This window comes from Punica granatum, chromosome 2 (genome assembly GCF_007655135.1).
Source record: "Punica granatum isolate Tunisia-2019 chromosome 2, ASM765513v2, whole genome shotgun sequence".
Taxonomy (NCBI): domain Eukaryota; kingdom Viridiplantae; phylum Streptophyta; class Magnoliopsida; order Myrtales; family Lythraceae; genus Punica; species Punica granatum.
The window spans coordinates 40160884-40177521 of NC_045128.1; the positions used below are offsets into that span (position 1 = coordinate 40160884).

The following is a 16638-nucleotide window of genomic DNA, read 5'->3' on the forward strand; positions in this document are numbered from 1 at the left end:
ACTTCGTCCCACCACCAGGTGGATCGTGAGGATCGGTGAAGATCGGTGAGAGTTGAGTTGGGGTCGGGACACACATCAAATCCGAGGTTACCTACCCCGGTTCTGCCGGTAGTCGTCCCCTAGACCGCTAGGAGATGACTCGGGCGGCTCCGTGCCCAATGTGACACTTTGCCATGCTTCCCACGTGTGGGGCCCCATCTTTGGGCCCTCTTCTAACTTTTCAATTACATAATAATTTTCCTTCCTCGTCAAAATTAAAATAACTAAATAAATCGACGTGGTATGGTTCTATATCTGCCTCCAATTATTTCATCCGAAAATCGAAATTATTCGAACACGAAGCTCCATCGGATCAGACCGACGAAATGTCGTGTAAGCGATTGAGTGATGTCAAAGGCAGACCACAGTGCTAAAGGAAGTAATACGAACAAAATGGCGCATCGAGAATAAAAAAATTATTCATGCCCGTTCGATGAAATTGGCCAATGATAGCAAATATAAGATTTAATTAATAGCAAGGTGGAGGTCCATTTGCATGATTGAAGCCAAAAAGATAATATTTATAATACAAAAAGGAAAAAAGTATAGTTTTAGTAATCACTTTTTTATTTTCATTCTTTTTTTAAAAAAAATTCTTTTCTATTTTCTCTATTTACCTTTGATCCATTTTCTGTTTGCAACATTTCGTTACCTTTATTGTTAACTTAACAACATGAGATAAAGATTTGATGCCACGTATTGAGATACGTGTTTACATCCTCATTTGAAGAAAGGAAAAATTAATAAATAATATTAATAATAAATATTTAAAAGAAATAAATAGAAAATAAAATTCTTCTTTTTCTTCGACTGATTTTTCATTCTCGTAACGGATCAACAACTTACAAGACACGGAGAGGTGAAAAGAAGAATGACGACCACAACAGCAACTTCCGATGCTCTCTGCCGCTGCTTGTGGGGTTGAGTCACGCTTCCTCCTCTTGTGGCAGTAGTAAGGCCCCCCCTCGTAGCTTCCTCCTCAACTCCCTGCTGATTCGTTCCCTCAAAAAATACCACGTAGAGATCTACAATTGCCTCATTTCCTGCGACTCTCTTTCTTTCTCGCACTTTCCTCTTCAACCCTCAAATTAATGTCAATTTAAATGTTATGTTAGTTCTAATTTTCTATGTTGGATTAAAAATCTCAATCTTATATGCTTTTTTTTCAGTAATATCCTTGACTTTGGATCTTTTTTTTTTCCCGGCAATTCCTTCCACCATTCATAACATACAACACTGAAATTAGAGTTGAATCTTGCCTGAGCAAAAAAAAAAAAAAAAAAGAGTTGAATCTTCTTTGATTTTTTTTTATTGATACAAGAATAATTTCTTTTCTGGGTTGAAATACAAAAATGCAAATTAATTGTTGAATGTATGATCACTAGAAGAAGAACCATTCCTCTCCTCTATGGGATTGATCAACATTGATGGTTGTGGATAATCTTGTCCTCAAACGAACATAAACGAGGAGATTAGAATCTACATGAGTCTTTCCATTGGCAAAATCTTTGGAGATCTACTTCTCAGTTCTCTCATACTTATGTCTTCTCTCTCGTCTCTAACTCTCTATCTCTCTTCAATAGGTTTTTTTTTTGGTAGGGGTCTAAACGGATATCTTGTTTGTGTATATAAATAAAATATTACAATAATTGTTTCTTATATGTTTGTATTGTTTCCCCCTTTAGTTTGAAATGAGGGTGTGGCATTCAAGTATCTAATTAGACATCTAATAAGATTTCATTTTAGCAGCACTAACGGTTAAAGTAACGGAATGGTGAAAAGAAAAGAAGAAGATGAAAATGAAAAAAATAAAAGAAGAATCAAAATAAAAAACTGACTAAACCTATCATACTAAAATTATACCTTTTCATACTAAAATAATAGGGAAAAAAAAAGGAAAGATTCCCTCAGGTTGGGAGGATAATGAAATGAGTGGAGCCCACACGCTAAAACCTTCGGGGCCCCGAAGCCAGCCCAAACCTCGAGATGTGATGTGGAATATCTTTTTGCCTTTTGGCTCGCAAATCACCCACTGCATGAATCGCATTAATAAATTATTTATTAAAGAAAGAAAAAAAAAAACGAAACTGTATTTAATCGAATCATAATTTAATCTCATTTCATCGGCTATTTTTGTCACCACTTTATTAATTTTCGCACATCCCATCTCCGTTTCTCTCAAATTATTGCATCATAAATATAAACGAAACACAATATCTGTACATTACGTCGACTTATAATCATAATGGTGGACGTATTTATCGTTTTTATATATCATGTTATAAATCGATTAGAATTCTTACATTATATATTGATTGATCAAACTTCAAAAATTACAAAAATGCCGATATAGCATATTTTCCCCAAAGCAAACACAAATTTCTTACGGCACAAAATTGGGAAGAGCCTACTTTGAACACTTATAATAGATTCTGAAAAATAGAAATGCATTCCGAATTAGATCAAAATAGCGAAATTATCGAACCGAAATTAGTAGTTCGATTAACAAATTAAAAAAACAAAATGAAAAGTTTTTTTTTAATATATATATTTCCGGCGCTGCTTTTAAGGACGACAAACGGGGGGGAGTTTACTGAGTGAGTACGTGTGGGTTTGACGATTACTAACGGCTACGTCCCCCCATTTTTTTCAAAAAAAGATTGATGATTTATATTTTATTAAAAAGTAAAAATAAGAAAAAAAAATAAAAAGAAAAAAGAAAGAGTTTGAGAAAGAAGGGGGGTTCGGGAGGGGATTTTTGGATCATAGGGAGGCGAGATTACGCGTAAAGGCAGCAGCCGCGAGGAGAGGTGTGAGGACTGAGGGAGGGGCCGCCGATCGATGACGCGGCTTCTCCTTCTGCACTGTCAGCAGAGCTCAGAGCTGCTCACTTGTCTCCACCTCCTTTTTTTTTTTTTTAATTGAATTTATTCCTCAATATCATATTATCTTTTTAAGTTTTGGGACATTATAGGATGCAATTACATTTTTAATGGTCGGATGATCAATTATCTCATAGTTACGCATGTCGTATTGTCGGTCATGCTTCTGTTCATGACCATATAAAGGTGACGATGCTCAACGAGATCGTCTCGTAATAGAACTAGACAAAAACCTAATTGTGGAATTATCGTGTGGTAAAAGAAAATTGTGGAATTATTGTAGCCATGATCACCATTATGTAGTGCAGGAATAGTAATACACTAATACCTCAAGAGAGAGATCATCCAAATCCACATAATTAAAAACTAATTTCTATTTCTCACTCTTTTATTTTGCTATTTATTAAGATCACCTACCGAAAATAATTCTATTAGTAAGGAAGGGAAACTCGAACATCTTTTTCTTTGAAAAGTTGCTCGAACTTTTAAGGATGATAAATGCAAAATATATAGAAACCCCGTTAGGTTGTACCAAGCCTATGCGACGGGAACTATAATAAGCTCTCTTTCTCGAGTATTAAGGATATTAACGTTTTTTTTATTGCAAATGAATAACGCGAAGAATCAGTAATATGAACGGTTTAAGCTCTCTGGGTCAGTGACGAAAGGCGTGCTTGATCATGTTGTCCAGGAGATGCGTTGAAACTCGCTGAGGCGCATGGTCACTGATGCCTCTAAACTTATGTCATTAAACCTATTACATTTCCCTAACCTCACCTAGAATTGATGCTGCACGCACAATTTTAAAGACCGAACATTAAAATATAGTTCCCGTGCTCAATAAGCATATATCGAGAATCGAACTTGTATTCTCTTTTTTACAATAATTGAACTTACTTATCGCTCAACTCAATTAACACTTTGACGGTTGTCCGGACATCATATTAAACCATGGTTAAAAGATGATGATGATTCCCTGTCAAGCTTCGATTTCCGTACAGATAAGCTGACGCGTGTCCCCTTCCACAACGCGTTTTCTCTCCCTCTCTCCCTCTCTCTCTCTCTCTCTATATTTCACTGTTGTGACTGCCCATCACCGCCTTATTTAATCTCAGCCTCCCCCACGTCTCTTCGCATTTCATCTTCTCCCTCCCTTCCTCCCTCCTCAGTGTCCCCCCCTCTCTCATTGATTTAGCTGACCGTTGATTCCTCTGACCGTTTACTTCTCCGGCGACTCCATCACAACCCTCGACGCCCCTTCCACGCCGAAGACTTACCCCCCCATTAACTCTTCTCCCCGACTCAGTGACTCTGCATACTCTGTCAGAAGCACTTGACAGTCAATACATATATATATACATACATCCCCATTTGCAGATATACACTTTGAAGAGACAGGGGGTAGTGAGAGCTTTTGGCTCCGTTAATGGCGTCCTCTGACATGGCGAGCATCGACCCCTGGAGCTTCAGGAATTCCTACCTCGACCCCTGGTTCTCCGAGGCCCTGTCCCGCGACACCCAGACCCTCACTAAAGCCCTCAACAAGTCCATCTCCGACCACAGCAGCTCCGACTTCTTCTCCGCCGCCGACGGCCTCGTCTCCGACCCATTCCCCCCGCTATTCACCTCCTTTAACTTTACCACCAAGCCGGAGGAGGCTGCGCCAACTCCCGCCATCTCGAACGTCTCCGGGGGCTCCGACCCCGAGCCAGCCCCAACTCCAAGCAAGAGGCAGAGGAGCTCGATCCCCGTGTTAGCTACTTCCGGCAAGGTCTCGAAGCGGAAGCCCCGGGCCTCGAAGCGGTCCCAGACGACGTTCATCACCGCGGACCCCGCCAACTTCCGGCAGATGGTGCAGCAGGTCACGGGCGTCAGGTTCAACGGCTGCTCGCAGCTCCAGGCTGCCGCGGCGATCCTGAAGCCGGAGCCTCATAGGGCGGACGGCCTCTTCCCCAGTGGGCTCATCGCTGGCGGTCGCCTCCCCACTCTCGACACATCGGCGTTCCTGCTGGACCACAAGCAGAAACACCACCAGCATCAGCAGCAGGAGGTCGAGGCGGTTGGAAGGTCGACTGGGCCTTCGCCTGCTGGGGGATTGGCCCAGCTGCCGTATGCGGCGGCGGCCGATGGTGGGTGCAGCGGTGGCATGGATTTTGACTCGTTCGCTAGCTTTCCCACTCTAGAGTCGTGGAATGCCATGTGACTGATAGGAGTATTAATTAATATTTAGATTTTATTTTATTTTTTTTGCATTTTATTGTTTTACTTATTTCTCTTTTTCGGGGTACATCTGGTCAGGATCACTGGTCACGGGCGATGGATATGTTAATATTTTTGGAAGGCCGTGTTTGGATACTTTAAATTTTCTCTACTATTTATCAACTCTCTACTCTTCCTACTTGTCATAGTTTTTCCTTTAAGCACGCAGTCGCTAACGCCAAGACCGCAGAGGACCGACGAGATTGTTTCGTGATCTACGTAAAAAGTTGTCTACTCGAAGTTTTTGTTACGGCCATTCGGCATTGTGGGAGAAGCAAACGCTCCTTTTCACTTCTGCTGTCATATATGATTCACCCACCGTAACTTTATTTATCAATGTTTTCTCACACTACACCACGAGACGCTTCGATATCGATCTCGAATAATATTACAATAACAGCGCATATAGTTCACTGTCTATACTATCTTTCGTCTAAATAAGAGAAGCCTAAAATAAACAAAATCCAATGGTTTCCATTTCCGAATTAACACCGTTATTCATGTAATTACGGACGCGTAATAATAAGAGGATCGCCATTGATGATTTGACGAATTTCCAAGTGCGCCACTCGATGGCCCGAACCTATGCTCGAACCATAGGTATATCAGAATCATCATCGATCGATCGCTGGCAATTATTGGAAGGGGACTTTCCGGGGCTAATAACTGATTCGGGTACAATGTCATTAATCACTAAAGCTCCCCCACTAGAGATAGAGAAGACTCATTCAAATAAGATAATTTTTTTGTAACAATCGATGATACGAAGTTTACAGCCGGGGAATGGGTGCGTGACTAAACTATATCGATCTTTTTGACCGCGAGACACAATATTTTAAGTTCACCTAGTAGTTGCGGATTGAGTGTTTCGGTTAGTATACTCGAGTCAATAGATGGAATTGCACGACTCGATCGTATAAAATCTTGCGAATGGGATTAGGTGGGGAGACTTGGCCACCACATTGCTAGGTTGACTTGAGTCTATGATGTATCTATGATTTAAAGAACGATAATATAAAATCGATTCAGGAAATGTAAAGAAGAATTTGAGAATTAATTAAAGAAATGGCTTGTTGTTTTATATAATTACTTTTAAGAAGACAAAATATGATGTTTACTACGGTTGACATATGAAATGAGGGCCCATGCAGAGGTCCCTGCGAGATGGACGGTCTAAATATTAGACATCACCCTCAATTTTGACAATCTCTAATTGCCGTAACAAAAATCCCTATTAATTAATTCCTATTTTTTATTCTTCAATGATATTATATATATATATATATATATATATATATAAGAGAAGCAATTTCAATTTCAGTCTCACTTATTATGTCACATGGCATATGGGAGTAAAAAGAATTACAATATAGCACGCATGAGCCTATGCAATCTACATTAACTCTACCGGGTTAAATCGAACTTATGCCATCTTGTTTGTTTTAGGTAAGCGTAAATTTCATGCACTGAATTTAAAAAGAAAAAAAAAAGAAGCTTTTTAATATGAATTTTCTTCTTTTAATTCCTAGTCAGTTGTCGGTTTTGCCATGTTCGATAATAATTGAGCGTCGTTCTTACTTCATACATCAAGACAAATATTCCTTCTTCACGTGGAATATTCGAAATTGTTTCCTTTTGTTCCGAATGCGAAGCTAGGAATAATTTTTCCTCAAATCAGGGCAGGATACATTGAATTTTCACAGTAAAAGTTGTATTTTATAACCGGAAAAAAGAAAAAGAAAAATAAAATTGAGAAGCAGCCAGTAATAATAATAATAATAATAATAATAATAATAATAATAAGATGGAGAGGAGGGGGAGGAGGAGACAAGGACAGGTTGTCAGTGTCAAACCGTTCAAAACGAATATATTTCCCGAACTGTTTTCCGGACGAGAGGTGACTGATGCTCTAACGTCAGCAACCGAAATCTTTTCACCCCTTTTTCTTGATTAATTAAGTTATTTTCAATTACAAAGAATTCAAAAATCGAGCACGACAAAATAAAATTTTAAATAATTAATAAAAAAACGACTAATCTCTTAACGAGTATCAAATCAAGCTGAATAATGCACTACTCCACTACATATATTTTTTTTAATTATTAATTCAATTCATTATACAATAATAATAATAATAATAATAATAATAATTCCATCAACTACTAATTTACTTTTCCTACAGAAGAATAATCGCCTTCCATTTCAATAATCTCAACTGGACATTATATATATATACACTTACTTTAATTACATATGACGGGGACGGTATGTATGACTCCCGCATGGATCAATTCTTTAATAGCCATAACAATGATGTCCATGCTATGGTTCCACTTTTTAACCGTAATTATTGACTTACCACTCACACGATCACGTTCAACGCCGATATACTGCCGACATCTCGAGAGCTCAGGATATTCGCCCCTAGCTCGAGAATATCAACACAGCTTGGCATGATCGCACTGCTGTTAAGAGCATCGACGGATCAACTAGGCACCAGTTACTGGAATCCATAGACTCAAAGATCGATGACTAATAACGAACGAGGCTATAGCTCACACGAGAAGCATAACACGCGATAAGAACATAACAATGGGATTGCATTTTTTTTATTTTCCCTATAGCGAGACAAAGGATAAGCAACGCCGTGGTAGAAGGGAGAAGTCAAAGAAGATAGGCAGGCTGTACTTGATTGTACAGTCTTTGACCTGACCCGACTCCGACCCTCGCCTCCTTCCCCATATCCCCACCACACCACATGAAGCAGCTTTGACTTTTTCCCTTACATCTATCTTCCCCCACACACAACGCCCAGCCAACCCCGTTGTCTCTTCCTCCCCTCTCCCCCTTCTTTCGTCCGATCACTATCCCCATTCGTCCATCCTAAGGTACAAAAACCTCTAGCCTTTTAGACCGATCGACACTCATAATTGACTATTGTGGAGGAAAAGCATGGTTCTCATCCATTCACGTTTTTGTCACCCGTACGGAAGCAATCAGTTCGACTGAAAATGAAATGGATTAAAGGTCAAGACCAATGAGTTTCAGGGCCGTATCCGAGCCATGCTCACCAAGGACGGGGGAAGGACATCCTGCAACTGCAGATTATGCTATACAGATCATTTGGTGAATGAAGAATCTGATAGACCATCCATACGAGCTGCCTACGTCACCATACTCTTAGAATATGGTATTCAGGGACGGACCCAAAGTCTAAAGTTAAGGGGGATGAGTAGAATCGGACAGTATTTGACACGGTAAAAATACGACACGAAATTAAACGGATTTGAATTAAAGCTAAATATGTTTCGTGTCTAAATAGTCAAACCCGTTTAAACACGATAAATAGACAGTTTCAATAATCCGTTTAGACACGGTTATAGACCAGTTTATATTATGTATTATCATGTTAAAAAAATCAATTTCACATATTGTATCAATCTATAAAAGAAAGAAACTAAAATCATCTAAATTTATTTATATAAATCATCCGTTTATGATATTTTTATCATGTCAATTGTATAATAATACATAATTAAAGTTCATGGTATTATATCATGTAAATATAGTATGTACCTAAAGGTAATGATGTCATATCATGTAAGTAAATATACATGCATATTTAACCACACTTAGCTAAACAAGTTAGACGTATCATATTCATATCAACTTGTAATTAAACGTATTGTGTTTGTGTCGCGTTTGAGTTTAGAACTTTCTAATACGAATCGGTTTAGACACGATCCGTTTAAACACGACACGACACGACACAACACGACACATATTGCCAAGGAATGAGATTATCGGTGACAGCAAATAAGAAAATACTTCTCCTAAATTAGGAGGGACGAATACAAGCAATTTTAAAGAAGAGTATGTAAATTTACTTATATCATCAAAATTTTAGGGGGCGATCAACTCATCCATGGCGGTATTGACTCCATGTACCCTCAAGATGGAGTTTAAAAAGAGGTTTTGGATTAGTAGTTGAGGGGTCGGCGTCAGGGGAGTGATGACGTGTACTCTGACATGCGTCAGTCGCTATCAGAGTAGGCATCACTGGGGACCTCTTTTTTCGAGTTTTTTGTCTTCACTTAACGCTTCATTGCTGCCGATAAGCTTTAGCACCATGACCTATGGCTTGCGACACATTGTCGTCACAAACATATATGTATATATGAATATATGTGAGTAACAATTGCCATGGCCTAACCTCAAATACATGGCGAGAGCAGCCAACTTGCTGAAGCCTATCAATAATGTCCACAGGGCCTACAACAATCAATTAGTGCAACTAATCCTACCCGTGGTAGAATCCTCGGACTGATATTCTAATCTCATCATCCAAATCATATTCAAGCATAGTATTCCTTTATAATTGCCTTCTTAACGGCTCCCATCATAAGCCCCTTACCCGACAAATTCTACCGGACACGAGACGATTTTGGACCATTTCGATGGGATATTTGTTATCGTATTGGGCTTTAGCACGGTGGAAGTATGTTTCTTTGGGCCACAGTTGAATCAAAACCCAAGAACACAAGCAACCTTAACTGGGGGAAAGGATTAGCCTCATACGAATAACCTAGGACTAACTTGTACGCACATTTACCTAATCCTCAGCGAGCTAGGCAGCATCTAGTGGAAAGTTCACCTAAAAAGTGTATAGAAGAAATGCCGAATCAATGGAACCAAGATTCTTTCAAGTAGAAAATGCATCGAGCAAAAGGAATTCATTGATCACGGCGACACGATAAAATACTGAAAAGGACTGGGTTGAACCAGTGTCCTTACCGGCAAATCCATACGATCTTGTATACTTTGTTTCGTTGCCAAAGCCGTAATGTGACAATCCTGTGGTAGAAGAACAATGAAAAATGACATTAAAGATTAGCAAGAAACTGAAACCTGCATCAGACGCAGGAAGCAGAGCCTTTATCCAAGAAGAAATGATTTTCGAGAAAGATATGCAATCGCACCTTATTTTGGAAGAATCTCTTTGTGAGCTTTGAAGGAAAGAATCACATTCCACACTACAGAAATGAAATTAGCTGCCAGGACCTGAGGAGATTTCAGGGAGATCATACTTGGCAACACAAAAAATAACGGGACCAGAGTTTCAATACTTATTGCATGATCCATAATTGAAATGCAAAACACGCTGTGAAAGGGTACCTGGAATTGCTGGGGGACGAATCGGAAATTAAGAAACTGGAAAGGAATCCAAAGTTGCCAATTTGCAACCACAGCAGAAAACCACTCCTGCAAGAGAGAATAAGAATCGGTTGATAATTGATAACTAAACAAGGGAAGTTGTAAAGTACTTTCAAACCATGAGGAAGGCAATACGTATTTTAAGTTGTAAGAGGTGGATTCTAAGATCAGGCTTCCCTAACTCCAATAAAGCATGAAAAAGCAAGGGAAGTTGTAAAGTGTTTTCAAAACAAAACTACCTGCTGAAGCTTGGGCACAACTTGTGCGGGCCTTCCTTCCAGTGTGATCAACGTGGACAAGAAAACCCCGATGAATATGGGAGAGAAAACGAACTGCCATAAATTCGTAGGACAATCAGACAAGAAAACTCCAACGAAATATGAGTGAGAAAATGAACAGTAAAAATCAAACAAATCAGACAAGGAAACGAGAAAAACTAACAGAAATTTTCAGCATAGAATTAAAGAGACCGATATCACTAACCTGATCAAGTAGGAGACGCATAAGAGCGCCCGATGTGCCTGGCACGGTTATAAGTTTACTCAAAAACAAGTACCTGTCATGTGTCAATTTATGCAGAAAAACTAAGAAAAATGTGCCCAGTAGAAATTGCATATGCAGTTGGTACATTTATAGTAAAGACACAAGAAAGGGGGATGACATGGAGAAAGAACTAGAAGTAGATGATTGAGGAGTCCAGCTAATTTGGATTATGGGCAGATTTAAAGTCAACATAATAATAGCGCATGGCATCTCCTTTGTTTGCTTTCAATTGACATGTTCTTCTCGACAAGACTATAAGATACGTCTCACGGTAATAAAATGCATATTAAGTAGAAGTCATGAATCCCAAGGCATTACCAGAAATGTAGTGTTGGACCCACTAAAACCAGCCCCAGAAAAGTAAACAAGAAAAGCCTCTTGAGGTCTAGAGATGGCAGCTGATCAATCACAACCTGCAGCATAAAGGATCAAGACTGAGGACTAATAGAATTGGAAAAGAGAAAACGCAGCTGATACATGCATTGTCTACAAATAGAGAAGCGCAACTGTGCGAGTACAGGAAGTACCCCCTTTTATTGATGTGGCAGTTTTCTCACTTTACCTGACAGACCAAATCTCCAATAAAAGTTAACAAAGCAGAAGTAATAGCTTTTGTCCAGACAGGGTACTTGGCAAGAACGCTCAAATACCTGCAGTCAAAAGAAAAATGTCAGGATGGATATCGAAGTGGCAGACAAACTGATGAAGAGAGAAACGACTTTGATAGGGATTTCCTTCTTAATAATCAGAGTTTCAGCGAATCATCATCTGTAATTTCTTGCCCATGGATTCAGGAGGAATTCTGAATAACATATCTAGATATGAAAGAAGGATTTTGCATGACTGTGACGCTGAGGAAACAAAGATGGTTTGAAAAATGATGCACATAATGGAAAAGAAACTCAAAATAATGAGGACATCTAAACAGATGGACAGCACTAATTTTCCAAAACAAGCATCACATCACATCTCCTCAGTCTCTTGATAACGTTAACTTCCCTTTCTCATGCGAAATTCATATATGTACTAGTTCAATACTTCAAGCCATGCAGAACAAGATCTTATGGCTATCTCACAGACATCACAGGTGTATGAACATTGCTAAGCCCTTCATAACAAAATTGCACCACATAATTTTCTTTGACTTTTAGTCACTCTTCTCACAAAGACTGGCCTTTTGCCAAGGCGCATCATCCTTCACTCACCATAACACATACACCAAAGTAGGTGAAAATTTGCACCAAGCTACCAAAAATTGCTCGGATGGCTTTACCTATGTCATCTACTAGAACAACAAGAACTTTGAATTCCGGGCATAGTCCTAGCTGCAATTACCATTCTCATTACAGGAGAGGGGACCAGAGGGACATAAATCTTCTCTGCACCTTTAAATCGATCGAAAAAGAGAAACCAAACTCGCTGCTATGCCTTCTGTGTGGCCATTCGAATTTATCAAACAGAAACTGGCAATTTCCTAAACAATGATATTGACCAGGAAAGCTTCCCAATTGGAACAGAAAGAACAAATTGAATGACGGGAAATAGCGCTAATTTGTACTCACCATGAGAGAAAAGACCAGTTATTCCCGCCACTACTCTCTCCGCCAGCGCCACCATCACCTCCACCACCTCTTCCCCCAGAATTCCCATCACCGGAGCCGCCATAACCACCAGCCCCACTAGAACCAACATCCGAGGCGGCCGAGAAACGGAGGAAATGATCGAAGCACAGCGGCCCATGTACCGCTTCGGGGCGACCAGAATGATTCAGCACCACTGCCCGGGCAGAATTCGCCGGGAAGGAGCAAGCCTGAGAGGATGAGGAGGAGCTCCTGAACCCGCTCAGCTGAACGGGCACCCGGGTCGTGTGGGCACAGAGGGAGCTGGATTTTCCGGGAACAGCCATGAGTCGGGACAAGGACAGATAGTGGCGGGAGAGACCAGCGGCGAAAGGAGACATTTTTCTCTGCTACAGTGATGCCAGGAGGGTTTCCTTCTTGGTAAGCTTGCGGATGTTTCGGGGGGTTTTGTGAGGGTTTTGAGTTCGACCGCCGTTCCACGGCGACTTGATGCGACAATGAGCGGAGGGATAATGCGCGGCTCTGCTCTGCTTTCTGCTGATTTTTTTGGCTTGCTCGACCACAAAGACAATGCCTTCTAATGGTTTAAATTAAATTATATTGAATTAATATCACTGTCGCGGTCGCGTCATTTGGAACCTGGGATGCTGTCGAGCACTCATGACTCAGGCCTTGGCCTTATAAAGAAATCATTAGGAACAAGCTCCAGCATGGGTCAGCCTCCTTGATGTCACGTTCACCATTGTTTTGTTTTCGAGTTTTGTTTTGTTTCCAGCATGTGTCAGCCTCCTTGACAATTGCAATCAAATAATAATAGACACTTTGATAGTAAATAACCAAGATTGCCTGAAACTTTGAACATAATGGGGAAGTTATCTCTGGGAAGTATAGGAGAATTATGGGGCTTTCTACGAAAGACGGGAGCTCTTTCATCGATTCTTGACAGGCCAGGATTGAGGCCATGGTCGAAGAGGAGGTTGGGAAACAGTGTTCTACCAGCACCAGATGCGACTTGGTCAGTAACTCACCGGATGCGGCATAGCCTGAACCACAAAGATGAAAGCTATATAAAAGATTTAAGACTCCAGGCCTTGCAAAACCAGAGTAACGAGTAAGTAGAAGACATAGCACATACAAGTACCAATGTGACCGAGAAACCTGCACTCTCTCAATGTCGCACAATTTCTGCACTGGGGAAATGAAGATCACAATTTCTCCATTGATGTTAGTCTGTTTGGCACATAAAATGTGATGATCAGAAGAAGATTATTTTGAATTGCAGTGTAATGCCAATTTTAGGATGATGGACAGTCAACTCACCAGATATACAGTTTTCCGGACAATTGTTGAATGTAAACTCAACCGCTGTGATGTCAACTTCGTCTCTTCAATGTAGTCAGACAATGAAAAAGGACCAGATTGAATGATCGTGGATTCTGGTTCTCAAGCTTGACCATCAACCTCTCTGGGTGTTTCAAGTCATCATCTATGTAATTATCATCTCTCAAAGCTCTGGTCTTTAAAACTCTCCAGTATAGGAAGTACCCAGTCCCCATCTCTTGCTTCCCCTTGATATCTACTAGAAGAGGCATCGTTGTTCTCCTGGATTTCCTTCGAAGCTGACAGAATTTTGGTATTTCGGCGTCCCAACAAAATGAGCTCCAACATTGTCCTCCGAACTACATAGATTGGATTCGGCTCGATCAAGCACCCTTTGCTATATGCTTCTCTAAGGAAGACAGTCTGAGAGCTTCCTTTGGTAGATATGTAGAAAATCCCCACGTGCTTAAGAAGCAATTCACGGATATTAACTTCCATGGCAAAGTCCTTCCTAAAATGAGCTAACCTCTCAACCTCCACCATTTTCTCTACGGTCAAACTCAACAGCTCATGAATAATCCCAACAGCACGTTTCTCAAACCGCTCTAAACCCCCACAAGTACGCACACGCACGGCACCTTTCTTCTCATACGGCTTCACATAGGGCAGCCTTTGCCAATTTTTCATCTTCTCCCTCATGCCCTTCTCAATTTTGAATCCAGTCGGGAAATTAATGGGAAATGCATACCTAGTTTCGAACTCGCTCAACCATTTCTCTGTATATTCCTTTTCTCTCCATTTTTCAATCTCAGCAATGGCCAGATCCTCATCCTTATCAACCAACTCAACAATCTCCAAGCTAACTAGCCTGAAATCTCCCGAGTACTTGACCAGGATTGATTCCCTGAAATCATTAGGCAAACCTAATTCTCTCCTAATCAATCTCAATGCATGAATATGAAGCCGCCCATTTACCGACATCATCAGCAACTTCTTTAGTTTCTTTACTAAATCCAATTCCAGCATCCTCACAGCACGCTCTTCTTCTTCAATCAAACCTTTCATCTCACGTGTGATTCGGCAGCACAGATTTCTCTGTATGGGGTGGGTGAATACGTCAAAAATGTGAGGATATTTATGGATAAAAGTACCAATATTGACATTCAATCCAACAATGCTTCTCCAGCGGGACATCAACTGCACGGAAGTGAACGGGCCCCTCTTTCGAGTGGACATGAGAAACTCGAGACTGAGGATGGTCTTGAGGATACTGAGGTTGGACATCAGCTTATCCAACTTTGAGTCTCTAGTCCTGTCCTCCAGACGAGTTTGGGCAGTGACTATAGGCTTTCTCCACCTTCTCTGGGAGCACGAGTTAAACGGGCCAAATAAGTTTGTTGATGGGCCCGATGAGAGCTTATTTCGCCCAAGGATGTGGGCAACTGATTGCAGTATTCTCATGGGTGCAGTTGGGGACTCACTGATCCGCCTGAGCAATCAAATTTCTGGAATCTGAACAGGAAACAGAAATGAGCTCATTCAATCATGTCAAAAGCTAAATTAAGACTGTGAATCCGATCATTAGTCCCACACAATCCTCAAGTACGATCATTTTTTAGAGCTCAGAAATGGAATAGCTAAGCTATGGAAACCATTAAGCGTCACCAGATCACATGAATCCGCTATCAGCCATTTCATTTGGAACTTTCCACAAACACGTGTGTCGATCAATGGAAGAAGTCAGAATCGGCAAAGTTAAACGCCGTAGGCTATGGATTTATCAGGTTCGGGCAGACATGAAATGATGTATCAACAAACGATGCAAGGCAATCAGTTAAGAGCTATTTACCACTGCTGCCACCTCGGGTGAAACGCAAGCCCCGACGAGAGCTCGCTAAGCTCAGATAATAGATGGCCAATGCTACGGGTTTCAATCTGTGGAGAACGGCAAGAGAGAGGGCAGAGTGAAGGAACAAGACGACCGTTACGTTAAGCCGGCGCTTGAATCGATCAGGAATATATACTGAGAGAGAGGACGAGGGAAAATTTCGGGAAGGATGGAGCGGGAATTTTCAATTTTCGGACAAAACTTGAAAAAAGGATACAGTTAATATGCAATTTGGTCCCTGAGATTGTAGTGTTATATCAATTGGGTCCTTGACTTTTTTTACATCAATTTAGTCCCTTAAATTTGAAAGTTATATAAATTGGATCATGATACTTCAATTAGGTCCTCAGTTTATATAGACACATCAATAGTACTTGAGTTGACAATCAATTTGGTCCTCTATCACATCAGATAGATCATTTTTTTACTGAAAATACATGAACAGATTCTTTTTGATACATCAATTAAGTCTTCTCGTTATGACAGTGTTAAGTGATGGCAATGTTACATCATTTAAGTACTTTTAATTTCTTTTTTTTTTCTTTTTTAATAGGAATTAAAAAAAAAGTAGGGGAGCTCCGATCAAGGGCTCCCCGTTGAGCTCCCCCATACGAGGTCACCGGAGGGTCTTGGACCCACTGATCGACCTCACTTAGGGCAGAGGTCACCGAGGGGAGCCCCCAGTCAAAGCTCCCCTATCTCTACTTCCTCTCTTTTTCGAAAGAGAGGGAGCTCCGGTGGGGCTCCCGCTCGATCCTTTTCTTTTTTTGTCTGTCAAACGACAAACAACGTCGTTTTAATTATCTAAATCAAAACGACGCAGTTTTGTTGTTTAAAGACTTAAAATTAGAGCAAGAAATGACATCGTTTTGAATATCAAAACGTCTTCGTTTCTTGTGTAACCAAAAAAATA

At 40.5% G+C, this 16638-nt stretch overlaps 3 protein-coding genes across 7 annotated transcripts; 1 reads left to right on the forward strand and 2 right to left on the reverse strand.

Annotated features, from left to right (window-relative positions):
- Window positions 1-1679: 1679 nt before the first annotated feature.
- On the reverse strand, window positions 1680-13058 carry LOC116194810 (protein sym-1). 5 transcript variants are annotated; one of them, XR_004154532.1, is made up of 9 exons: window positions 12500-12935; window positions 11500-11587; window positions 11256-11350; window positions 10878-10950; window positions 10634-10726; window positions 10356-10442; window positions 10160-10241; window positions 9975-10034; window positions 1680-2071 (listed from the first exon to the last, which is right to left on the reverse strand). XR_004154532.1 is itself a non-coding variant. In XM_031523706.1 (8 exons), exons 1-7 carry the CDS (start codon window positions 12895-12897, stop codon window positions 10161-10163), a joined length of 915 nt encoding a protein of 304 aa, XP_031379566.1. In that variant the 5' UTR covers window positions 12898-13058; the 3' UTR covers window positions 9633-10034; window position 10160. The 5 variants fall into 5 exon arrangements, 1 of the variants encoding a protein (XP_031379566.1); XR_004154534.1 differs by lacking the exon at window positions 1680-2071 and adding an exon at window positions 7352-7645; XR_004154531.1 differs by lacking the exon at window positions 1680-2071 and adding an exon at window positions 7760-8278.
- LOC116194811 (calmodulin-binding protein 25) lies at window positions 4044-5308 on the forward strand. The gene has a single exon (XM_031523707.1). It carries the CDS (start codon window positions 4348-4350, stop codon window positions 5122-5124), a length of 777 nt encoding a protein of 258 aa, XP_031379567.1. The 5' UTR covers window positions 4044-4347; the 3' UTR covers window positions 5125-5308.
- Window positions 13059-13978: 920 nt separating the features above from the next.
- LOC116194809 (protein ROOT PRIMORDIUM DEFECTIVE 1) lies at window positions 13979-15921 on the reverse strand. Its single transcript, XM_031523705.1, has 2 exons — window positions 15687-15921; window positions 13979-15349 (listed from the first exon to the last, which is right to left on the reverse strand). The coding sequence occupies exon 2, from the start codon at window positions 15296-15298 to the stop codon at window positions 14015-14017; it is 1284 nt and encodes a 427-aa protein (XP_031379565.1). The 5' UTR covers window positions 15299-15349; window positions 15687-15921; the 3' UTR covers window positions 13979-14014.
- Window positions 15922-16638: the final 717 nt, after the last annotated feature.